Source organism: Acartia tonsa, chromosome 6, assembly GCF_053477335.1.
Source record: "Acartia tonsa isolate MP-2025a chromosome 6, ASM5347733v1, whole genome shotgun sequence".
NCBI lineage: Eukaryota > Metazoa > Arthropoda > Copepoda > Calanoida > Acartiidae > Acartia > Acartia tonsa.
The window spans coordinates 31,309,312-31,335,977 of record NC_137265.1 but is presented as its reverse complement, the minus strand read 5'-3'; the positions used below and the strand labels follow the sequence as shown (position 1 = coordinate 31,335,977).

The window sequence follows — 26,666 nt, the reverse complement described above, 5'->3', positions numbered from 1 at the left end:
ATCTAGCTAAATGTAAAGTACAAATCATTTTTGTTGACAATAATAAGAGACAAGATAATGCTTGGATAAAAAATACTAAAATTATTTGAATTATGATAAGAAATCAAATCATGAAAAAATTTCAGATTCTTTAGTCATCTCCTAAAACACAATGAACAGCACAGCCAAGGTTCCTCTGGACACCAAGAAGGAGGAGTTCAGGAAGTACCTGGAGAAGGCTGGCGTACTAGACCTGCTCACCAAGTCTCTGGTTTCTCTTTATGAGGTGAGAAAACCCGCCAAAATATATGAATAATAGTTACTAAAACGCATAAATTTTTGGCTACCATACAGTAAGTTTTTTTTATGTCTGAACCTCAATATTTAAAAACTACGGTACCGATTGAGTTCTTCATTTTAGGGAAGCTTGACATAGGTTACTAGGTACCGGGACGATCATAGGCTATTTCATGTTTAGATTTAAGACTTTGGATGTTTTTTTAGTTATCTTTAAAAAATCCTCGAATACAGACACAGTGCCCTTAAATATAAGGGCGTTGTCTGTAAATCACTATTAAGATGTGATTTTTAGAAATAAACTGTATTATAGTTTAAAACTTCTAAATAAAAATAAGATCATAACTTATTCGTCCTATTCTTTGACGGACTTACATTTATACGGGAACCGCTTTAGTTATATAGTAGCTGCGCTTCTAATAATAAATTATCTATTATGTTAGGAGCCCCAGAAGCCTGATGATGCCCTGACCTATTTGAAGAAGTCAGTTAGTGGAGGTGATGATAAAGCTACCATCGAAAATCTTAAAGCTGAGGTGGATAAGCTTAAGAAGAAGGTAAGTTATTATTTTATGCAGGGAGTTGACATTCAACTCAAAGTTTATTTGTATGTAAAGTTTAAACACATTTCTCATCCATGGTATAAACCTGTTTTTTATGTACTTTTTATAGATCTTTATTGATTGATATAACTAAATAGCAGAATCTCAATGCTTGACCACCAAATCTAATCTACAGAAGGTGTCGTTTTGTTTATCACAAAAGGGATTTAGGTCCATGGCCGTAAACCGGTCTTTGGCTTGTCCTTAAGGTCAAGTTAAGTTATTGTTCATCTTATCTTTAGATCGAAGATCTTGAGGCCGAAAAGAAGGAGCTTGAATCTAAGGTGAAATCTCTGGAATCATCAGTCCCGGCCCCAGCAGCTGCCAGTGAAACCCCAGCTGCCCCTGAGGCAACTGAACCATCAGCCGCCGCTGCGCCCGCTACCACAGAAGAGAAGGCAGCTGTTGAAGAACCAGCACCAGCTGCTGCTGCTGCTGCTCCTGAGGAATCCGCCAAAGGTAAAAACACGACAATATAGTATGTAAGTTCAAGAAGTTTAGCACTATACAGACGAGATTAACATTTAAAATAAAATACTTTTAATCCTGTAGGTAGATTTTTGAGAGTTTTTATTCTATTAGATGTTAAGTTAATTTTACAAGTTTAGCCAAAGATAAAATTATAGATAAAATTAGAATTGAAATTTAGATAGGTAATTGAAAAACCATAGTATTATTTGTCGACTTTGAGTAAAATTGCAAGATTTTAAAAAGTTATATACTACCTACAATATTCTAATATTAACGACTTCATATTTGACTTATTAAACCCTTTCTTAACTGAATGCTAGCCATTGTTTTAGTAAAAATTGCTACTGATGATGGGAGAATGTATATTTCAAGAAAAAAAGAATTTGCTTTACGAGTCACAAAATATTTCTAAGTTTTGATTGAAAATTGCTACTTTATGTTCAGGGGTGTATATTCTGCACAAGATCCTTTTTTCACCTGCTTCAAATCATAAAAAATTTTCCCATCCCTAGTTTTTTCCACAGAAAAAGAAGAAAAGTGGAATGATAATTTTAGTGCTCCTTATTTTATTCATTTTTACCCCTCCCACATATTTTTCTAGTTTTAAAAAATGGTAAAAATGTTTTCAGAGCTGGATCTTTAAATCGTTTATAGGTGATTTAAACCGGGGCGATTCATTCGGCGCGCCATCAAATTATTAAATACCAATCTTTAAATCGAATTTGCAGTGGCGATTTGGCGCACCCAGTGGCGCAGTACTTGCGCGGCAATGCCACTCACCGAGTGTCATTGCCGGTTTAAATCGGGGTGATTTATTTAATAAATAAACATTTTTTTTAATTACTTAAATATTTTATTGCAAAACTATCGTGAAAACATTTTTATAGTTATTTTAAAATAAATTATACATTAATGTTTTATATAAAATACCATGCTGACACGGAATTTTACATAAAATGCCTTACTGACACGGCTTATGTAATAAAGTTGTACTGGCGCGGATCGATATTTTATTGAGTGTCGCAAGCGATTTAACAACACCGCGCCGAAAATCTTTTAAATATCAATGTTTTATAGGCGCGCTGTGGCTAACCACCAGCGCACCTACGGTTCACCTCTGAATCGCCCCGATTCAGCGCACTATAAAAACGATTTAAAGATCCAGCTCAGAACTCCTAATTTTTTCCCCATTTTTATTCCCTCCTCCCCCCCCCCCCCTTTAGCAGGGTATCCTGTGCAGAATATACAACACTGTTCATGTTTTCATAAAAGCTTTTGTTTATTTCTGTCATTTTATTTTTATTTGTAGCTTTGCTTGTTTGGCTTTTTTTAGAGTTTTTACTTATGGTAAACCATCATCTTTAAAACCTATTTCATAAATAGCTCAAGGGGGAATGGTAAAGAGGTAATAACCCCCCCTCCCCCATCTTTCCAACAAATGAAAAGCTTGGGCGTTCTTAGTCCAAAGAAATGCTTTCTTTTCACCTAATGCACATCATTTGTAAAAAATTGACTAATATTAAGAAGAAAGTGCAGCACCTAGCGAAGAAGCAATGGATACCACAGAGGCCGAGCCTGCAGCCGCTGCAGAGACCCCAGCCGCTCCTGAAGCTGCAGCTGCCGAGACACCAGCTGCCACCGAAGAGGCCGCCAAACCGGAGGGTGAAGCAGCCGCTGAAACTACAGCTTAATTTTTGGACAATTGAAAATGCTTTCATTTTTTTGTGTTTTTCTTACATAAACACTGATTAATCTCTATTATAAGACTTGTTATGTATTTTTTTTTGAAAATTCTCAATTAGTTTTAGTAAATTAAAATATTGCAATATTATAAAAATATAACTTTTTAGAGATACCTAGCAAGTTTAAATATAAAATGTTAGTTTATTGCAAATTTCTTAATTTGTAGGTTATTGGTATTGTAAAATATGTATTAAGTGTGTGTGACATTTTTAATTTAAGCTAATAGATGCATTACCAAAAATAATAAAATAAAAGTAAGTAATGGAAAATATAACCACAGAGCAAAATATTCTTAATACGTCCATAATTAACCTGATTCTTACCAAGTAAAGTTAGGTATGCCTTTCTTAATGAGATACTTGGTATACCTATATTCTTAAAATGATTTTTGCTGAGGCTTTTTATATTTCATTGTATATGTGAATATTTTCATATCAACGTTAGTCTTTTCGAAGTGACTTTTACTCTCAAAGCATGAAAACTTAATTTCTAAGTTGCTTTTTGTATATTATATATACATACATGTGCACATATTAAAGTATGTATTGTATAAAATAACAACATATGTAGTGACGGACATACTCTTCTTATAGAGTAGCTGCGCTACTGATAAGCCTCTAATTTAAATATCTTTGTGTGTTGTCATTTTTTGACAATCAAAATAGAATTAACCAATCACTAAGGTATAGTTCCATGGAAAGTATTTTAACATGTTTAGATACTTTGGCCAGGAGTAGAAATAAGCAATAGAAAATATATTTTTATTATGTAGTTTTCAGTAACAAAAGATGAAGATGTCGAATCCTTTTTATGGAACTACTCCTTTTACATACTACTGGATCACTATGTTTATTTCATAAACTAAAATGATTTAAGATCTACTACTGCTAAAAAGATTAGGTTTGATATTATGACCAATCTTTAAAAAGGATTTTATATTATTTTAAATCTATGGAATAAACGAAATAACTAAATGGCATTCATAAAAAAACAAACAGAAACAATCTCAATTTTTACATCTTTTAAGTAGTTTTTAGATTTTCTTTTTTATTTATTTTTCTAAGTTTCTTTATTCAATTAGATTTAATCAGGAAAAAGCAATTTGTAATAGTTTTATTTTTGACTTTTTCATACAAAAATAAAATAGTTTACATTTTAAAAGAGGGAGGTCATTTTTTTTAACATTTTTTCAAAATTACGAAAATGATTATATGACACTAAATACCTAGATACAAGAGAGTTTGTAAAAAAAAAATATAGGCTTTAATAAAAATAACAGTGGATTTTTTATAATAACTAGGCTATATGTTAAAGGATAGTTACATTTCTTTCTATATTTAAGTGTCATTTGATTGCCTCGATAATTGTAACACTGATAAATGTGCTCCTCCTTCATTTGAATTTTGAAATGTATTTTTGGTTATAACAAAAATTGCTTGTAATATTCACAGTAATTTAATTAAAATTCTAGATAATGTGTATTCCAAATAATTTCAGAGAAAATCAATCTATAGTAGGTATACCTTTAATCCCTTGTTAAAAATGGCAGAAATAGATGTAACCAAGAAGAAGAAAAAGTCTAAACAGGTTTGAGTTAAATAAATGGACAAAAAATGCCTTCATATGAGCTACCAATAATATTTTTAACTTTTAGATACTGGACACATGTTCAATAAAGCCCATGTTCCTGTTCATGTTAATTCAAATTCCTTTAAAGATATACCTATCCTTTTCTTTGCATGTATTACATGACATCCGTTGATAAATCTTAAGTCCATGCCTCAACTTGTTTATTTTACATTTTTAAGTTTTTTTTTTCTCCAAAGAGGGGAGAAAAATAGAAAAAATGCTTTAGTTCTCTTTTTTAAAAACATTTTTTCCCCCAACCACATATTTTTATTTTTTTTACCCCCCCCCCCCCCCCCCCCCACCCACCCACCCACTCAGCCGGGACTAATTTGCAGAATATACACCCCTGCCTTTTTTTTTATCCAAACGCGAATTTTGTCCTTTTACTTAACCCTTTGCTTCCGAAGAAGGTGGAGAACAAAGAAAATGTAAAATCAGATGTTGAAACCACAGAGCCCCAACCAGAAACAGTTGAATCACCTACAAAGAAACTTAAAACAGATCCCAATGATAAATCCGGTACTGAGGATATAAATCATCCTGGAAATCTCAAGAAAAGATTAGAGGTAAGACAAACTTTATATACTTAATTTTGCAGTGTGGCTTAATAGAACTGCAGGTACGCTAAAACAAAGATTTATTAATTTAATTCAGTAACTGAGTCACCAAGCAATAATACTTTTAATTATGTTCTTAAGTTCACTTTCAACATACAGCATGACCCTCGAAAAAGTATTTTTAAGCATCTGCAGCCCATATTTCTCAATGAATTATCAAAAAATGTATATGTCCTTGTTCTCTGTAGATTTCCACATAAGTAGATATAAAAATATTTTTTTTACATCAATTAACAGCTGAGATTTTTAGAGCCAAAGTTTTGAAAAAGTGGCTGAGGAAAAAGTAACTTTTCAAGAAAAATGTTTTTTTAAAGTGAAATGACGTGTTTTCCTCATAATTTCAATACTTTTTATAAAACTTATATAAAGATGTTTCCAAGAAATTTATTTCATGCTGAAAGCACTTTTTTCACTTGCTCTAAAAGGCATTTTTAGATTAGTGTAAATTGCAAAAACACACTTACAGAAAGAAATCCTATAAAAAATAGTAGCAAATTGAAAGTTTACATAAACAGAAATCAAACACTTTTTATTTTATCAAAATAAGTTAAAAAACCAAAAAGTTACAGCTACAAACTTTTATTAAACATTTAACAATTTAAATGATTTTTATGTGTCTTAGATTAATTTGATGAGTGGGCGTGAATTTATTGGTAAAGGTTGCGCTAATCTTCCGGTAATGAGCATAAATTGGGGAGGGGTTTATTTAAGGTCATATTAATAAGTGGGAGATATTATAAGATTTGAGGGAAAATGGTTATAAGAAAAATGTATTCAGTAAAATTTGAAAAGTAGTTTTTTATATGTAACAGTAACGTTTTTTAATGCAATAAAAAATGTATCAATTGTAAACTTGCTCTTCTTTCTTATTTGTTTTTTAACTGGTTGATAAAAAGTAATATACTAATAAAAACTAAGAAATATTTAGCAATATCCAGTTTCTCAAGCACTTTTCCCAAACTTTGGCTTTAAAAATCTCGGCTGTTAATTGATGTAAAAAAAATATTTTGATATCCTTTGATGTAGAAAATTATAGAGAACAAGTACATATGAATCTTTTAATATTTTATTGAGAAATATAGGCTGCAGATGCTTAAAAATACTTTTTCGAGGGTCATGCTGTATTTATATTATAACTTTTCGATAATATGTAAAATTGTAAAATGATAATAATCCCAATTACTTGATTTTTAAGTGGTCAATTAAAGAGTGAATAATAAGACGTATTATCTTCAATCTTCATAAAAGAGTCTTGAAGTGCGATCTTATTGAAACAAATATGCTTCAGCTTTATAAATATTTAGAATTCAAAAAAAGAAAGTTTTGAATATATTATCCTGGTAATTGATTTCATCAATATTTAATTTGTTTGCCTTGCTCTGATTTATTGTAATTTTTTTTACCATTGCCTCGTAAGGGCGGGATTCTCCTTCGATTTTAAGTGATCATCTAGGGAATCCAGAGCATCATCCTCATTTAATGGGATGTGATACTCTAACACCCAAGGATATTAGGTTAAGTAACATCCATCAGGCAACCAACCATTTGATTGCACGATCTTTGTCTGAGAAGTAGTCCTAACTGTGCATGGTAGTGAGTTGCGCCTGTTTTGGGGCAAAGGCATTCCCCCTACTCTTACTATTTATGTCGCGCACCAGACATAGCAGTAGTAGGAACCATTTTGAACGTCTTTAGTTACGACGTGGTGTCGGCCCGAAATTCGAACCTATCACTTTCCCGGCGGAGCGGGTGCGCCAAGCGTTTAGCAACGATCGTGGGTTCTTTTATTTATTGTAATTAATTTTATTATTAAGGCTGACAGGGTGTATATTGACTCCTTGATATCATTGGTTTCACTACCAGTTAAATCAAACAGTGAAATAAAAAAAGGTAAAAATTATATGCATTACTTGCAGACGAGACTTGAAAATATCTAAACACGAGGTATACTCTCCCAAAATATTATAAACATTCCCTGGACCTATAAAAGCTGCTTAAAGGAAGACCCTATCGGTCAAGCGGTTAGCGAGATATTAAGCTACATCGAGATTGGCAGAGGGGTAGTCGTATTTTTCTAGGGGCGATTTTTCTTGGGAGGTTGTTGGTACCCTCCCCCAAAAAGTTGAACAACCTTCCCTGGACCTATTAAAAGCTTATCTGTAATTCAAAATCATTTCGGTCCAGCAGATAGCGAGATTTTAAGCTACATACAGACAAATATCCTGTTACTTAGTTACTGATCCAAACCTAGATACCCAAATTATTTTTTTGTTTAGTGAAACGCAAACATCATGAACTGCTTGAGGATGATAGTGACGCCACAGATGATGAGGATGGGGTTTCATTAGATCCAACAAGATCTAAAAAGGTAACAAGATCAGTTTGCATTAAATAGGGAGGATACATTGGACTGTAAATTATACTGGTTTCCAAAGTTTTTTTTTACACTATCGGTCATTGCTTGGCTTAAAATGTTGGACCTCATAATAGCTGACAACTCATATCTAAACTACTTCACGTTTTATTATTTTAGGCCGTTTGACCATCAACCACTAGAATAAAAAATACCACGTGGTTTTGTGATTAATCCTGTTCTTTTAGGAACTGTTTGTTACTGCAGAGGATCGAGCCAAGAGCCACGCAGAGCTCAGGGAAAGATATCAGAAGAAGTTGGAGGAAGCCAGAATTAGAGAAGGAAAATTACCTGATGGGGTAGGTCTACATTTTTATTCTTTAAATGGAAATGTGCAGAGATTGAAGCAGGGGTGTATATTCTGCATGGGATCCCCGGCTCAGGGGGGGGGGGGGTGGAATAAAAAATAAGTGGTTGGAGGGGAAAAAAATGTAAAAATTAAGAAAACTGAAAACATTTTTTCCATTTCGCCCCCCTCCTTGGTTAAAAAAACTAAAAAAATGTGTGGTAGGAGGGATAAAATAAATAAAGAGTTCTTTAGATATTTTTCTATTTCCCCCACTACTTTTAAAGAAAAATCTAGGGGGGGGAAAAAAAAATTTTGTAGCAGGGGAAAAAAATAAATTTTGTGCAGAATATACACCCCTGGATTGAAGTAGACGGAGAATGGGGTGTTTCTAAGCTAATTGAGTCAAATTTGCTACCGTTAAATCCTGGTACCGCTGTCGGGATTTGAAATCTTAATTCATTTTTTTCACGTCAAAATTGTGCCTACACAGGAGCCGATCAATAAAGGTTAACCGTAGCGTATAGTAAGGCCACCTGACCTGATGAGAGGGGGTGGGGGGTTAAGTCGACCCTTTAACTTCTATTTTAGTTTAAATAAGAAAAAAAATTGTGGGGCATTTACGATATCGTTCCATTAGTTGCGAGATCCTAATATACAGACATCCTAATACATTTATATTATATAAGGATTAAATATGTTATAATTTTGTCCATTATTAGCAAAGAACAAGCAAGTACACGAAGGCAGAGAAACGTGAATGGAGGAAGAAGGAGAGAGAGGAGTACCGCAAGAGAAAACAGATGGAGGCGGCAGGCATGCGGGATAAGAAGGCAGGATATAAAGAATATTCAATAACAATTATTCCCCCCCCCCCTCTTTTTATGGTTTCTTTCTTATAATTTTGGTTCCGTTGGTACTAAATTTAGTAAAGACAAAAAATTGGCTGATATATGTTATTTTTCTTGGACTTTTTTTTTTTGCTATTTTCGTCATTACATATACCCTTTTTTTTGCAAAATAAATAAAGGTAGGGAGTGAGCTACTTAAAGATCCCGTAATACAAATTGATTATCACTCTTAAAATTAAAAAAAAAACATTCTTGAAAGCAAAAAAATCATATATAGCTTTCTTTAAACCGATAAGTAGATATTAGGAATCACAATCTTATTTTTTACCATTAAGATTAGATTTAATTTCTGTCATTTAATTTGACTTACGTTTTATCCTTATTTAAGTAACATCAAATGCTTTGAAAAGTCAAAAGATTCATTTTATTTGATCTTCTAAGCAACTATATAGTTATTTTTTAGCTTTAAATAACATCCCTCATCTCTCTCTTTGTATGAAAACAATTCGGATCATGGGAAGAAAACGAAGTAGCGGATTTCGTCGTATTTTCTCAGTATCTTTTCTCCCATTTCTAGCCCCTGTGTGAAGCTCTAACCCTGCGGGGCAATCAATAGCATTCACCTAGCCTAAAATAATCTAACAAAAGCTTCTGTGAAAATGCGACGAAACCCACTACATCGTTTTCTTTCCATGATCCAATTCTTGTTCATGTACTCTGTAACATTTATTGAATCCTTCATTCTTGACGTGAAGGAATTTAATAATCCCGAAGAAGATGAAGAGGTTGTTGAACCCAAGGAAGAGAAGGAGGAAAGAAAAATTGTTTATTCTAAGCTTGCTTTTGATGATCCTAATGAAGGTATGGATAACTATTCAGGAAGGGGGGGGGACATAGGGCTGTTGTTCACACTAGTCCCCAAAGTATTCATATTCGTTAGCTTAACTTTGGGGACTTCTTTAAAATTTTGATTGTTTGGTTCATTAAGTCTAGTGTCCTAACGTTTCAACAGCTTATTTTAATCTACAGAAAGGATATTATCATTGTTGATGTACATCCATTTATCGTCCATTGTCTTATCCCTGGATACTATAACAATCAAGAAACATACCCATGTTAGTAAAGAAATCAATACTCATTGTATATGAAGCATAAGGGTTATAGTGATATAACTTAAGACTAAAGCTTTCATAAAAATGAACGCATAGGGTGAAATTGATCTTTATTTTTAATCGAAATTGATGTTTTGTCCTTAATTATAAGTCAGGGGTGTATATTCTGCACAAGATTTTTTTTCCCCTGCTACAAAATTTTTTATCCCCCCCCCCCCCTAGTTTTTTCTCACCAAGTAGGGGGAAAATGGAAAAATATTTAAAGAACTCTATATTTTATTTATTTTATCCCTCCTACCACACATTTTTTAGTTTTTTTTTACCAAGGGGGGGGGGGAATGGAAAAATTGTTTTCAGTTTTCTTAATTTTTACATTTTTTTCCCTCCAACCACTCTTTTTTTATTCCCCCCCCCCCCCCTGAGCAGGGGATCCCATGTAGAATATACACCCCTGTTATAAGTTATGCAAGGTTTTATGTAACATATCTTTGGCGAGGATACTCTATATATAATTCATTTTGCCTGTCCGTCCTTAATGCCGTGGGGTAACAGTATGTGACTATCTCGGCTACTATTCCAGATAGGCAGATCATTTTTATTGGTGAATGTACCTATACCAACATGCATTCAGTATAAAGCAAACTTTGTCATATGTTCTGTCAATCAAGCTCCAAATAAAGGTTGCGTGATTATAAAAATATATATTCCAGATTTGTGACCCATTAACATCTGCTGTGCTTTTTATATTTCCGTCTATTCAGGAATTTATAGTGCCTCGCTACTTATGGAGGTTGTCATCCTTGTTTTAATTCTAGTGAAAATGCCGAAGAAGAAGCACCTTGACCCCAAGAAAGCCCTGGCCAAGTTACAGAAGAAGAAAGAAAAGTTGAGAGAATGGAAGGTAAGTCATTTCATTATTGCTTCGGATTTGATTCATATCTGCTGGATTAGAACCGGTTCTCAGCCATACGGAAAAATCAGGTTTAGTCTCGATTTTTCAGACAATTTTTACCTAATATTAAAATTAATACCAGTTTTGTTAGCCTTGGGCTTCAGAAACTCTAGTCTAACAAAACTGGTTTTAATCTAAAAAAAATCATTTTAATATCTGCGGTAAGCTGTTATTAATACGATGCGATAAATAACTATTATATTACTGCTCCGAGTCTGTTCATTATATGATGACCAATACATAAACTTTTTTTGTAAACATTAAAAGCGATGGCTTTTCAAAAAAGATTGCCGTCTGTTTTAATATAGTAAAACTGTCCAAAAACTTACTATTTGCCGCACTATGTTGGTAATAACAACCCTTCACACATAAAGTGATCTTTGCTTTTTTACCTAAAAAAATATTAAAAATCCTCTAAATGTTATGCTACCTTATCACTGAGTTACAAACGAAGGACGGGACCCCAAACTATTTAGAAACTTCGCTATTTAAATGACTTTCATACAACACCACTTTTGCTTGTAGGAGGCCGGCAAGACTGACAAGGTCCACCGTGTTGAGGAGAAGATGGCCTGGGAGAACGCCATAAACAAGGCCAGTGGTGTCAAGGTCAAGGATAACATCGAGCTCCTACAGAAGACTATTCGTCGTCGCGAGGGTGCCAAGAAGAAATCTACTAAAGAATGGACATCCAGGGAAGAGAAGGTTAAAGAAAAGGAAAAAGAAAAGATTGCCAAGAGAAACGAGAATCTTGCTAAGAGAAAGAAGGACAAGAAAGAGAAAAAGACGAAGAAGCTGATAAAGAAGGGAAGAATTATTCCTGGCATTTGAAAGAGGATTTAATGATTGATTTTTTTGTAACTCTCATGAAGTGAATAAATTTTGTTATTTTGTTTACTTGTTGCTCGTTGTTGTGTTGACTAGTGTTTACATCAGTATAGTGTATTATTGACTAGTTATTTCGCTCCTAGCATCTAGGGGATTTCGGGGGAGGTCAAAACATAGCCCAAAACCACACCAAGACATTTATAAAGCTTTCCTGTAAAGTACGACCTCTTAGGATCAGACGTTTTGATAACTTAAGCTTCCGACAAAAAATTGATACTTTATATTATAGGATACATCACTCCATAAACAAACATTCTTTTGTCAGAAGCTTAAAATCAGAAAATACTGGTTCGAATTATTTGTACTTTTAAGGGAAGCTTTATAAATTCCTTGTGAGTGTTTAAGACATTTCCGTGACCTACCTCGCTCTCGCTATAAACAGGGGATGTCTGTGTGTGTGTAGTAAAAGATCTCGCTAACCGCTGTACTGTTATGGTTCTCCTTTTTAATGAAGTTCCTATTGGTCCAGAGAATGCTTGCAAGAGAATTTGTTCCTACGCAGAAATAAGGTATAACCAACAAGCGAAACAAATCCAAAATAACATTTGTTGGGCATATGGAGAGGTCGTCAAATTTACGATGTGTTGCCCCCCAACAACAGCGGAAAAACAAGTGTAGGTTTCGTGATTTTTCCCCGAATTAATTTCGTTATTGGTATAAGCTGGTTCCTACGTGGTTTAGAAATAAGTTTAAAATTGGAGGGTGGATGCTCCCGCTTCATGATGCTTGCTCAAAGAGGCAAATTGGGCAGAATTGTCTCTGCCTTATACTGGATTTTACTATAAGGGGCATGAAACTGGCCAGTTTAAGGCCGCCTGAATCAAGCCATTACGATTTAAAGTAAATTACCTAAATTATTCCATTAAGGTGTAAGGGTGCCTTAATCCCCGTTAGGGTGGGTTAAACCCTTTTGCGCCGCCCTTTATTACAACCCTGCTTCGGGGCGTAGCTACTATTGACATATTATTTAATCCAAGACCTTTATTCGAACTAGAGCAAACTGATTATGGAATTGAGTTTTTGGTTTTACTAATTTAGACGTAAAGGAAAAAAAAACTAAAAACCCCAAAAAATCGATTTTGCTTTGTCGTGCCTATTTACATTTTTTTATTGAAGACTAATATACAATATTTCTACATTAGTTACTATGTCATTGACATTTAATTTTAATTGAATTGAATTGAGACCCTTTCATCCAGGGAGGGAGGATACAATGACAAAGAGTTGTATATTTATTATTTATCAGTTACCGAACACAAAATTTCACACATAGGAATCTAAATTAGGAGAAAGATTAATTTTTCGTTCATCACCCTTTCCCTGTGTATTGCAACATTCCTCCTACAATATTGCTTTGAAATGAAAGCTACTCTTTAGTTTACTGATAATGTTTTAAAAACCAATAAGCGAAATAAATCTAAAATAATTTTGGGTGGCAGATAAAAAGGTCATCAATACTAATAAGTTTTGCCCCCCGACGACAGCTGAAAATCACGTGTATAGGTTTCGTGATTTTTTCGAATTTTTTCGTTGTTAGTATAAGATGCGTTGAAACAGTAGCGCAGCAAATACAAGATTTCTTAAATATTTGAATATATTAGCTCAATGTTTTAAAGAAGTTGTATCAACTTTTTTGCTTTTTATTTAAGATAGCTAGCCGGTCCTTTCAGTAAGTAGTAGATGTAAAAATTTTCATAGAATTCAGATATGCAATCGGTTTTTTTGTAGACCTCTTATTTTTTAAGTAATTTAAGTTTTTTTAAAAAATAATTAAGTCGATTTTAAGGTACTAAAACGCAACAAAATAAAAGAAGAAAATAGCCAGTATAAACAAAAATAGTAAGATCTTTAATTTGACACCTTACTTTTAAAATTCTGTTGAGTAATTGTTGAAAAAATCTATTTTTTTAACCTTGGTTTAATCAAAACATTAAACCTAAATATTTTCTCATACAGACATAAAAAATATGGGTTCATATATACCATTAGAATGAGAAAAATAATATGAATCCATTGTAAGCAAAATTGAAAAAGTTAAAAAAAATTGTAATAAAAAATAGAAAAAATAAAAAAGTTATTTTAAGAATTGTAACTACTAAACTAGCCAATCACAAATCGCAAAAATTGACGAATCGGGAAGCTTAATCTATAAAATTAACCTATAGAATTGCCAGAAAAAAAGGAGAACGTTCATACAATATATACAATAGATACTACAATAAATATAGTGATATTAAAGAACATGTAAAGAATGAAAAATTATGAACAAATATGCATCAGTCTGTTTATAAACTTCAAAACAATGCAGTTAAAAATACATTATTGTTTCTTGTGTTTAAAAAATATCTGCTACATTGCATTGTCTTTTGTTTAGGTTTTTTTCAGGTTTGGTTTAAGCTAACCCTTTAAAGCCGAAAATTATGATTCTTAAAATAAACTTATTTTTTTTATTATAGTTTTATAAAACTTTTTCAATTTTGCTTAGAATAGATTCGTAATATTTTTCTGATTCTAAAGGTATATATGAACCCATGTTTTTTATGTCTGTTTGAGAAAATATTTAGGTCTAAAGTTTTTATTAAACCGAGGTTAAAAAAATAGATTTTTTCAATAATTACTCAACAGAATTTTAAAAGTAAGGTGTCAAATTAAAGATCTTACTATTTTTTTTCATACTGGCCATTTTCTTCTTTTATTTTGTTGTGTTTTAGTACCTTAAAACCGACTTAATTATTTTTTTAAAAAACTTAAATTACTTAAAAAATAAGAGGTCTACAAAAAAAACGATTGCATATCTGAATTCTATGAAAAATTTTACATCTACTACTTACTGAAAGGACCGGCTAGCTATCTTAAATAAAAAGCAAAAAAGTTGATACAACTTCTTTCTGGTAAATTTTGTCAATAAGGCAATAAATATGACAATTATTGTGCTAAAAAGCTAAGCCGGTTTCTTCAATTGAAGGTACATTAATACAATCCTTATACTAAAGTAACATGATGTTTGTCTGTGTATCTTTGTGTCTGTACCGAAGGATCTTGCTAACCGCTGAACTGATCGGGTTCTCCTTAACAGGGTAGATTCTCATAGGTCCCGGGAAGGTTTATAACTATTTTCTTGAGGTTGAGACACCCCCCCCCAAAAAAAAATTTCAAATATTTTAACTAAGATTAAAAATGATGGGGGGGTGCACCGGGCACCCCCCCCCCCCTAAAAAAAAAGATTTTTTTCCACCCCCTAACATATTTTTTTTAATTTTTTCTTTTAAAATCTAAAATAAGAAATTGGGTTATCAAATTCGACTCCCCCCTCCTCAAGTGCCCCTAGAGGCCTCTAGGGACGTAGCCGCTAGTAGACAATATTTCTAGATGGTCCATCTGCCCATTTATTAATAATCGAATCTCTAGAAAGAAATTAGAAAAATTTATTTGAAAGTGCGGTTTTTAAAACGCTTTCTATAAATAACATCATGCTTGTTGTTTTGAAAAAAAGCTAAACCAATATCGATAATTTTTAGTAGCGAAGCTACTCTATAATTCGCTTTGTCCGTCAGTCAGTCAGTCCGTAACGCTATGGGGGAAATAGGATTTACTCAGCTCCTATAAATGATAAAAGGCTGAAACTTTTTGACAACATTCCTATCATTAAGGAGCACAATTAACTATAAAACATCGATGGCGGTCAGACCACTTTTTAGCAGGTTTTAGGCTATTTTTATATTTTTTTGATTTTTTTCCATATCTTTGGTGTTTATGATCCGATTTTCAAAATTCTTTCAGATATAGATATCAAAATCAAATTTCCCGTCTATTACAGGAAACAACTATGACAGTCCAACTGCCTTTTGCAGGTTTTAGGCTATTTTTTCTATTTTTCAGATTTTTCTCCATATCTTTGGTGTTTATGGTCCGATTTTCAAGATTTTTTTCAGTTATAGATATCAAAATAAATTTCCGGTAGTTTTAAGTAAACAATCGTGGCGGTCAAACTGTCTTTTCGCAGGTTTTTGGCTATTTTTATATGTTTTACATATTTCCCCATATCTTTATTGTTTTTGGTCCTATTTTCAAACTTTCAAACCAGTATCAAAATAATTTTTCTCATTGTTATGAGCATCTTTTATGTAATTTACTTTGACTGTCATCATCATACAAATAAACCAAGGTTTTGTGTTTATTTTCTCCAATAAATCTATTCTTGAATTTAAAAAAATCACTTCAAATCTACTTGTATATACGATTTTTGTGCTTCGCTACTTATGGATGTTGTCATCCTTGTTCTTTATTTGTTTTCTTGTTTCTTTTTCATTAATTTCACATTCACTATTTAATTTTTCTTTCTTTTAAATTTACTTTCCCTTTTTAGCTTAATTTTTCCTTCCCTCCCCCCTCATATTTTGAAGTGTTTATTTTTCTCTGTTGTTATCAGGGGTAAGGGGAACGTTAAATGGAAATTAATTCAGTGTTTTTTCCAGTATCTCTTCGAAACGATTAATATCCGATGGATTAAAGCTGGTTCTCCTCAGTCAAACCAAAAAATTATGTCTAGCATCGTATTACATCCAGTTTTCTACGAATATAAAAATGTACAATCATAAGATTAAGACCAGTTTTTTAGCCTGTGCCTCCGGCATAATTGTACATTTTATATCCGCGGAAAGCTGTTTATATATAATACGATGCCAGAAATAACCAATGATGTGTCTACTACATATTTAAAATATTAAGTATTCCAAACCCTAAACGTATCGTATTTCGAGAAAAATCAAAAGGGAATTTAGAGACATGAAAATATTGAAATTGGGGAATATTAATTAACGTCGGCAAGAATTCTATTTCAAAAATATGATATTTATTTCCCTCTCCGTTCGTTCTTAAATACCTCCCTATTTCTATTTTTCTAAATATTCAAATTTCTTAATATTTATTTACGAAGTACTTCGTAAATAAATAGAAGATTTTGAAAAATAATAAATTTTTACGTTTTATATTTCTATTTCGAAATAAATCACGCAATCTTAAATGAAGTATGTTCGTTAAACAATTCCGAAATAAAATTTACTAAATATATTAGACTTTTAGGTTCTTTTTAGATAGATAGATAAACCCATAGATAGATAGAATCGAATAAAAAGAAATAGCCTGAAACCTGTCCATACAACAATACTTAGCTTCCCTAACAATTTAATATTGAGTAGTTAAGCAATTAAGAGAGAGAGAGAGAAAGAGAGAATATGAGAGAGAACGAGAGAGAGAGAGAGAAAGAGAGAGTCAGAGAAAGAGAGAAAGAGAGAGAATGAGAGAAAGAGAGAGAAAGAAAGAGAGAGAGAGAGAGAAAGAGAGAGAGAGAGAGAGAGAGAGAGAGAATAACATAAAGAGAGAAAGAGAGAGAGAGAGAGAGAGAGAATAAGAGAAAGATAGATTCAGAGAGAGAGAGAGTAAGAGAGAGAGAGAGAAAGAGACAGACAGAGAGAGATAGAGAGAGAGTCAGAGAGAAAGAGACAGACAGAGAGAGAGAGAGATAATAAGAGAAAGAGAGAGTCAGAGAGAGAGAGAGAGAGAATAACATAAAGAGAGAAAGAGGGAGAGAGAGTTAGAAGGAAAGAGAGAGAGAGAGATAGAGAGAGAGAGTTAGCATAACTTTTGACGGAGAAACTCACTCACACTAAACTATATTAACCAATAGAAAATTTCAGCGGTAAACAAATTAACCAATGACAGATGAGCATTCATATAGGCGCTAAATAAAAAAATATGATTTTTGCATTTTAAAGAAATTTATAAACCATACGAACTTACGAAGGAAAAAAATGATATTTAGCGTGATTTTTTTCAACTTTTATAGAAAAGCAAAGTTGTTAGGAATTGCTTTGAGTACAACATATAAAAAAATTAGCCTTCTAGGATCATTGGTTATTGTTTTATCTCTTACGTAAGTTGGTCAAAAATTGATTTTTTTAAATGTTAAGGTAGGGTACTGTGCTTTTTTTCTTCTTAAAATTTTCATAGCCTTCGATTTTTTTAAAAACTATATTTTTATGTTTGGTTATCATATACCATCAGAGGAAATCAATTTGGGCAGGTTTTAGGCTAGATTTAAATTTTTGGACAAAAAAATATGCGATTTTAGGTACATCAATTTTCAAGCCCAAATAAACCGGTTTTAAAATGATTTTTTCAAAACAAAATATAAAAGCAAAGTTGTTAAGCATGAAAAAATCTCTAACATATTAAAAAATTAGCCAGATAGCTCGATTTTTGCTCGTTTTATGATAAAATGAAGGTTTTTTATTTTTTATATAAAACAGGCGCAACTTGTTACCATGCACAGTTGGGACTTCTCAGAAAAAGGTCATGCACCACAGAGAGTTGGTTGTCTGATGGATGTTACTTAACCTAATATTGTTTGGACAGAGAAGGGTGCGTTAAAGTCATCCTTAGTTCTCCTGGATTGCTGGACCAGGACCTGGACAGTACATCAAGTTGATAAGGTCCTTGACTGTAATTCCGCCCGTACGAGGTAATTACGAGGTAAACCAAAGTCTCTAAAGTTTATAATAACATTTTCTTTTCGTTAGCTTAGCAACTTTGGGGACTTTTAATGAATTGGGTGATTGGTTGGGTGATTAAATTGAGTGTCCATCTGTTTCAACCACTATTTGTTATCTACATTTTGTATCATAAATTGGGATATTCATCAATTTATCGGCCATTGTCTCATCTCTTTAGATCCCTCGTTATATTATAACAATTTGTTATACAAAAACCTTTAAATAGCATCTTATGTTATATTTATAGCAGCAAAACTACTCTAGAGATAACTTGGTGCGTCTGTCCATCTGTATGGCTAAGGGGAAACATGAATTTCTTGACTACTATTTAATGTAGAAAGCTAAAATTTTTGGTGAAAACTTGTAAGACCTATGCACATCAAGGCTACATTTGTCTTTCCTTATTATATTATACCAGGGAGGGAGACGACATTGGGCTGTTTATTACACTTGTCCACAAAGTTTTTTTGTCTAACAACTTTGGGGACTTTCAAAGAATAATGATTGGTTAGTTCAATAAGTGTCCTAACGTTTCAACTACTAATTGTAATCTATAGAAGGGGTAATTTTGTGTATCATCTTTGGGGTTGTACATCAATATATCTGCCATTATCTTATCCCTTTAGAGCCCTCGTTAAATTATAACAATTTGTTATGAAAAAATCTTTAAATATCATTTAATGTTATATTTTTTTTAGCAAAGCTACTCTAGAAATAACTTAGTGCGTCTGTCCATCTGTATGGCTAAGGGGAAACATAAATTTCCTGACTACTATTTAAAATGGAAAGCTAAAATTTTTGGTGAAAACTTGTAAGACCTATGCACATCAAGGCTACATACATCTTCCCTTATTATATTATACCAGGGAGGGAGACGACATTGGGCTGTTTATTACACTTGTCCACAAAGTTTTTTTGTCGAATAACTTTGGGGACTTTTGAAGAATAATGGTTGGTTAGTTCAATAAGTGTCTTAACGTTTCAACCACCAATTGTAATCTACAGAAGGGGTAATTTTGTGTATCATCTTTGGGGTTGTACATCAATATATCTGCCATTGTCATATCCCTTTAGATCTCATACATGCTCCATTATTACATTATACTGTTTAAATTTCTTTCTTGAAAACCTTTTTTTAGACAAGATTTTTTTCTAATTCTGTCTGCACGGTCATCAGTTTGTAATTTGGATGGGTTAGAATTGTTCTATTGTTTTCAAACTTTGCATGATGATTCCAATAACAGTTAGGTACGATTTAGAAAGCATAGCAACTCTATGAAAATCCGAATGTCCATTTAAAATAGGGTGATTTTTAACGTTTTTTTTGCAACATTTTTTTGTGTGATATTCATCTGAATTTTGGAATATTGATTCCTATGACAACAATGTTCAAAATCTCTATTAAAATAATTATGTATTATATAAATCCTGGGCAGGCTTTTAACCTCTCCTGGTTTGATTGTAGAGAGGGGGGGGGGAGGGTAGTTTAACCCCAATTTTTAAAAATCAAGTACAGATTAACTCATAACCATTAAATAAAAATAAATGGGCGGAGACAATAGTCTATGACCGTATTCTAATAGAGATTAATACCTGACCGTTTCGTTTTTTAGGAAATAAATGGGCGGAGATTAATGTCCGTTTTAATATGGGGCGGGGATTAACACACATTCCAATGACCGTTAAGATACACTCATGACCGTTTTAACCACGGCAATTTCAAATAAATATTTGGCAGGGAGGAAGTGGACATTGGGCTGTTTATTACACTAGTCTCTAGGGTTTTAAATTTCTTATTCGTTGGCTTAACAACTTTGGGAATTTTGATTGGTTCATTTAGTTGTGTCAAAACGTTTCAACCACTAACTGTGATCTACATTAGGGATGTGTGTTAATTTAAAGGCCATCGTCATATTCCTTCTGATCCCTGATTTATATAAATAGATTTATCACTGAAAGTGTATTAATGATAAACCCCCATGTCTGTTTGTTAATTTCTTTAGGTCCTTATTCATATTTATAGAAATGATAAGTAAAGGAGGATGGGGGTTGTATTTGTGCTTAACAGGTACTTTGTGTGAAAGCACCCATCAATTTCCCTAACTAAGAAACATCATTTTAAAGATATTTCAGTTATTAATTTATAGTCCCAGACTTTTATACTTTTAGGTTAGGAAGGGATCTAAAAGGATAAGACAATGGCTGTTAAATTCATGTACATCCCAACCAATTAAAATTCAGGAAAAGTCCCCAAAGTTGTTAAGCCAACAAATAAGAAAATGCTTTTTATAAAACTTTGGGGACATGTGATATAAATAGCCCATTGTTCCCTTTCTCTAATATTTACTTTCAATTTTAGGATTTGATTATAATACTTTACCTTGTTGTACTAAGAATCATTATTTAAAAAATCAGATGAATAAGATAATTATGTCATACAAAATTGTTTTGTCAAAGTGTCAAGAAAATCAGCATGTTTTAAATGGATATACGGACTTTCTGGTAACGATTATAGTGTTGCTATGCTTTCTAAATTGTACCTAACTGTCATAGGAATCATCATGCACAGTTTGAAATCATTAGGACAATTCTAACATGCCTAAATTAACGAAAAGAACCAACAAAAGAGAAAGAGAGAGAAAGAAAGAGAAAAAGAGATAAAATGAATATAAAAGATAAAGAAAGAAAACACTTGATTATACAGATGCTTCGCTTATAATATTGAACATTGTTTGAATTTTTGAAAAGGAACCAGCATGTTTTTAAATGGATGTGATTCTGGTAATGATTATAGAGTTGCTACACTTCATAAATTATACCTAACTATTATTGGAATCATCATGTAAAGTTTAAAATCGATAGTATAATTGTAACATGTCTATTTTAGTTATCATTTCACAAATAAAAAATTTGGCAAAAAGTAAAATCATCATGTTTTAAATGGACATACGGACATTCTGGTAACGATTATAGAGTTTCTAACAAGGCCAATAAAATCTAAAATATTACATTTATATAGTTCATAGAAGCGAAGCTCCTCTATAATTAGGTTTAGCCAGTTAATCATTAAACAGCTTCCTTAAAATTAAGTTATCCATCTTAGGTAAGCTTCATATAGGTCCCCGTATAGTTTAAGGGAAACCATAAGGGATAAGACAATGAGCGATAAATTTATTTACATCCCCAAAGATTGATGCTCAACTTAATGAACAAACCATTAAAGTCCCCAAAGTTGTTAAGCCAATGAATAAGTAAACGTTATCATAAAACTTTGAATTGACAAAATTGTCCTATAGGAAGAATTATTAGGGGGGGGGGATGTATGAAGTGAGAGAGAGTGAGTGTTTATTTAACTCCTCCCCCCCCCCCCCCCAAGAAATGCTAAGATTGCATTCCTAAGATACAGGGATAGAGCAATAATTCAGACCAGAAAATTGTAGACTGATCATTAATGATATTGTCTTCCTATTGAAAACTTCGGATCATGTAACTTGTAGATGCAGCGCTGCACTTACAAGTAACATGTTGTTAAGCCATCAAATAAGAAAATATTATAAAACTTTTGGGATTAGTGTAATAAACATCCCATTGTCCCCTATCTCTTTGAACTTTGAAAAGTATATTTGATGAAAATCTTCGTAAAAAAATCCGACATAAATCTTTAATAGTAACCTTTTTATAGACGAATGTTAGGAGTTATACATTATAGAATTGTAGAATAGCTTTGCTATTAAAAAGTTAAGTAGTATGTAGTTGAAATATTGAGAAGATAAATAATATCAATGGTCAGGTTTTAAGCTAGTTTCTCTATAAAATATAAGATATCCCTAGGAACATGGGACGAAGCTACTAGTAAGTTAGAAAGTTTCCCCTCCTTCCCCTAACAAATTTTAGTTACAAGAAACAAAATCCTTTTAAGTTTTGCTCACTAATTGTTTTCCCCTTTTTTAGTGGCACAGCTGCTCTATAACTAGGTTAGGTCAGTCTAAAAGTCAAAATATCTTGCAATCAATATTAAGAAAAATCAGGGTTCTTAAGAGATAAGACAATGGCCAATAAATTGATGTACATCCTCAACAATGATACACAAAATTACCTTCTATGAATATGTCACTCTCTAGATTAAATAACTTAAACTACAATACACAAATAATCTTGTTGTATGTATTTCTATCAATGATTTTGGATCTAGTCAACCTTGTTTTTATTATTGCATGGAAGGATGGGGGAGGGGAGGGGAGGTCATGTTATAATTATCAAATTACAATATGACGTCTATTTGGGGGGGGGGGGGGGGGAATGACATGTATACACGGGTCATTTAATGTGATTTAGATGTACACATGTACATTTAAATTATGCTTATTTTGATATTCCGACCATAAACACCAAAAATAGAAAGACAGAAGGACATTTCAAAATATAGAGTAGCTTCGAAAGTTTGGAAAGTCAACTCCTAAGTCTAACCCAGAAGAATGAAGGGATAATAAATAAAAGTAAAAGTTTTCCTCCCCCACAATCTACAATACAAAGTAGAATGATGTCTGTCTGTCTGTCCCTTAAGATCTTTGTAACTGCTGGATTCTACTCTTCAGGGAATATACCTACTGGTCCTGTGGTGGTTATAGGCTATTTGTATTGTGTGTGGGGGGGGGACACCATCAACAACCCCCAAAACCTATGTGATATTTTGTTAGCAGAACTAATCAGGGCAAGTTCCAACCTTCTCCCAATCACACCTAACACATGTTTTTGTAGTTTTACAATATACATATACTAGCGGTTACGCCCCTAGAAGCCTCTAGGGGTACTTAAGGTAGAAGGGGAAAAAGTCGACCTCATCCCATTTTAATATTAAGTTTTGAAAGAGTAAAAAAATAATATTTTGGGGGGGAAGTTTAAAACCTTCCCAGGACCTGTAAGAAGCTTTACTGTAAAAGAGAACAATACCGGTTCAGCGGTTAGCGAGATCCTTCGGGACAGACAAAAACGCTTACTACTTTATATAATAGGATAATTAAAAATACTGCTCCCCCCCCTCCAATTATTTATCATTACTTTTTACACTATCTACTTTGAGAAAATTACAAGGATAACAACATCCATAAAAGCGAAGCTCTAAAATGGAATGACTGATATTAACTTTTGTAGAGTGTCAGAACAAATTAAGCATAATATTTTTGGATTATTTTTGACAAAATTATACGTTATTTTTTTTGTAAAACTGTTAAATACAGAATAATGTTAAAAGGACAGACCTACCGACCCTAAGTATAGAAAAGCCCTGCTTTATAAAAAGTAAGGTTGGACCCCTTGCTCATATCAAAACCTCAACTTCCTGTTGTTGTATTAGTAAAGAAATATGGGAGGGATATTAAATTAATCTAATGATTTTATAAGTTTAAATTTTTAAAAGCGAAGCTTTTCTATAATTAGGGTTGAACCGTACGTCCGTCCGTCCGTACGTCTGAGATGGATAGCTTTTTTCATTAATCAAAATCAGAAATCAAAATACCAAAAATCAGATCAATCAGATGATCTTAGATCACATAAAAATTTGTTGTTAAAAAAGTAAAAAAATCAACATGGTTAAAATGGACGTACGGACATTTTGGTAATGATTATAGAGTTGCTACGCTTTCTAAATCGTACCTAACTACTAAAGTTATCACCATGATTATTTTTCCATGCTTCTTAGTTAGTTTAATATAATTTCTTGTATTCATTCGAATCCGGTGGATAGGAACCGGTTCTCATCCATACGAAAAAACTATGTCTAGCATCGTATTATATCCAGTTTTCTACGAATATAGAAATGTATAATCATAAGATTAAAACTAGCCCCGAGTTTTAATCTTATAATTGTACATTCTATAACCGCGGAAAGCCGTTTATAATACGATACGAGAAATAACTATTATTGTTCATTTTCTTTAAAGACAAAATTATTTTCATATAATTTAATATAATGTTAAACATCAGTTGATTTTTAAAAGCGAAGCTTTTCTATAATTAGAATCGGTCCATTTGTCCGAGACAGATAGCTTTTTCCGTTAATTTAGGCATGTTAGAATTGTCCTATATATTTCTTGCATGGTGATTTCTGTAGTAGTTAGTTAAGATTGAGAAACTCTATAATCATTACCAGAATGTAAGTACGTCCATTTCAAACATGTTAATTCTTCTACTTTTTAACAACAAATGTGATTTAATTATACGATTGATCTGATTTTTGGTATAATGATTCCTGGGACAACAAAGTACAATATTATAAGAGAAACAACACTATAATGAGGTCCTCCTAAAAATCTGAGTATGTCTATAAACATTATCCTGTATCAAACAGTTTTTCAACAAATTTAATTACAATTTTGCTTTTACTCTTATACATTTATACTCTGATTATTCAGTTCTGACACTATATCAGTGTTAATGTCCGTTTGTCCTACACTTTCAGTGCTTCGCTTTTGTGGATGTTGTCATCCTTGTTTCTATATATAATTTTGTTTGTCCATAAAGCCCATAACAGATTAATTTTTAGGGTGATAGACACGTCCTTCTTGTTTCAAGCCTTTTATAATGACTCATATAACATTTCAGCTTTTTAATTTGAATTTAGGTTGCAATTACGCAGCAGTCTAAGTAATGATTTCTCCCTTCCCCTTCCCTTCCCTACCCCATCCCCTCCCCTCCTAATGAATTATCGAACTAACCACCAAGGGAGTTCACTGTTAGCAATCTAAATAGACCACTATTTCTCCCTTGTCATAATATCCACGTATATATCCTTTTCTACAATAGGCAAATGTAGATTACAATTGGTGTTTAAAACATTTTGACACTAAATTAAATGAATCAACCAATCAAAATTCAATTTATTGTTTAGGTCTTGGGATGTTTTGAAGCAATTTTCTGATTTCCCTAGCTTCAAAATACAAATGAGAAAGATTTCTAGTTTCTACAATAAGAAGAGGCGCTAACATTTAGAAAAATTAGAACTAATACAAGAATGACAACATATATCAAAGCGAACCTCTGTAATGGTAGGACAAATAAACTTTATAATTACTTGTAAGTTGTAGAGTGTTAGAACTGAGGGCAGAATATAAATAGATATAAGGACATATAAGATTTTTAGGACTTGATTAGGGAGATGCTTCGCTTATAACATTACTAATATTATGCATGGTTAAAAACTTAAACATTTTAATAGATATTGAAAACAGAAATATACTTTTAATTTTTCATGACTCTATACATGTTTTTTTTATTATCTTTGTCTTAAGATGTATTATGTGTTAAACTTATAATTATTAAACTTTAAAAATTGTAATTTACAGAAGGGGTTGTGTATGATCATTGGGGATGTGAATCAATTTATCTGCCATTGTCTTATCCCTTTAGATCTCATATAAAGAATACAGGACTACAGCCCCTCCAACCCCTTCCCCCCCCCATCTAAGGTAATATGATATGAGTTGTCCATCTGAAGTCTATTATTAGGTTTGTTTGTTTTTTTTTGGGGGGGGGGGAGGGGGGAGGCTTATGTTCATCATAGCTTAGACATTTTAAAGGCGAGGCTTTTCTATAATTAGGGTTGGTCCTTCCATCCGTCACAAATGGATAGCTTTTTTTGTTAATTTAGGCATGTTTGAGATATCAAGCAGTTTTTTAACAAATTGACTTACAATTTTGCTTCGACTCTTCTGACACTATACAAGTGTTAATATCCGTTTGTCCTACTGTATCAGTGCTTCGCTTTTATGGATCTTGTAATCCTTTCTAAAATTTTCCATGACTGAGTATATACATGTCATACATTTCCCCCCCCCCCCATAAAATGGGATTATCATCATCATAAATAATTAATGGGGGGTGGGGGGAAAGAAAGGAAGGGGTTGAACATAGGAATAGTGTGATCAACAGCTCATTGTCCCCTCCCTCCCTGGATATTAATTTTTCCGCCTCCCTTTTTATGTTTTAGGTTATGTCAGTCTAAAAGTCAAAATATCTTGCAATAAAAATTAAAAGTAAGAAAAATCAGGGATCTTAAGAGATAAGACAATAGCCAATAAATTGATGTACATCCCCAACAATGATACAAAATATGGTTCTGATATCACAAAAACCAATCAACCAATATTATTTTTTTTTATAATTCATTCTATAAAAATAAAAAACTCATCAATATTTAATTTTTAAAAAAAAATTGTATAAAAAGTAAAAAAAAACACTGAGAAAATATTAGGTGTAGAGGTTTCGTGTTCTTTCTAGA

General features: G+C 32.6%; 2 protein-coding genes across 5 annotated transcripts; both read left to right on the top strand.

Annotated features, from left to right (window-relative positions):
• The first annotated feature begins 104 nt into the window (after positions 1–104).
• Positions 105–4,595, top strand: LOC145322380 (uncharacterized). 3 transcript variants are annotated; one of them, XR_013880643.1, is made up of 5 exons: positions 105–265; positions 720–833; positions 1,121–1,337; positions 2,874–4,118; positions 4,353–4,595. XR_013880643.1 is itself a non-coding variant. In XM_080164366.1 (4 exons), exons 1-4 carry the CDS (start codon positions 152–154, stop codon positions 3,038–3,040), a joined length of 609 nt encoding a protein of 202 aa, XP_080020492.1. In that variant the 5' UTR covers positions 105–151; the 3' UTR covers positions 3,041–4,595. The 3 variants fall into 3 exon arrangements, 2 of the variants coding, with proteins under 2 accessions (XP_080020492.1, XP_080020491.1); XM_080164366.1 differs by having other exon boundaries at positions 2,877–4,595; XM_080164365.1 differs by having other exon boundaries at positions 2,874–4,595.
• On the top strand, positions 4,584–11,849 carry LOC145322375 (uncharacterized). Of its 2 annotated transcripts, none has more exons than XM_080164360.1 (9): positions 4,584–4,679; positions 5,129–5,287; positions 7,153–7,228; positions 7,615–7,706; positions 7,940–8,050; positions 8,760–8,870; positions 9,644–9,749; positions 10,816–10,901; positions 11,478–11,849. In XM_080164360.1, the coding sequence occupies exons 1-9, from the start codon at positions 4,635–4,637 to the stop codon at positions 11,781–11,783; spliced, it is 1,092 nt and encodes a 363-aa protein (XP_080020486.1). In that variant the 5' UTR covers positions 4,584–4,634; the 3' UTR covers positions 11,784–11,849. The 2 variants fall into 2 exon arrangements, with proteins under 2 accessions (XP_080020486.1, XP_080020487.1); XM_080164361.1 differs by having other exon boundaries at positions 4,592–4,679; positions 5,132–5,287.
• Positions 11,850–26,666: the final 14,817 nt, after the last annotated feature.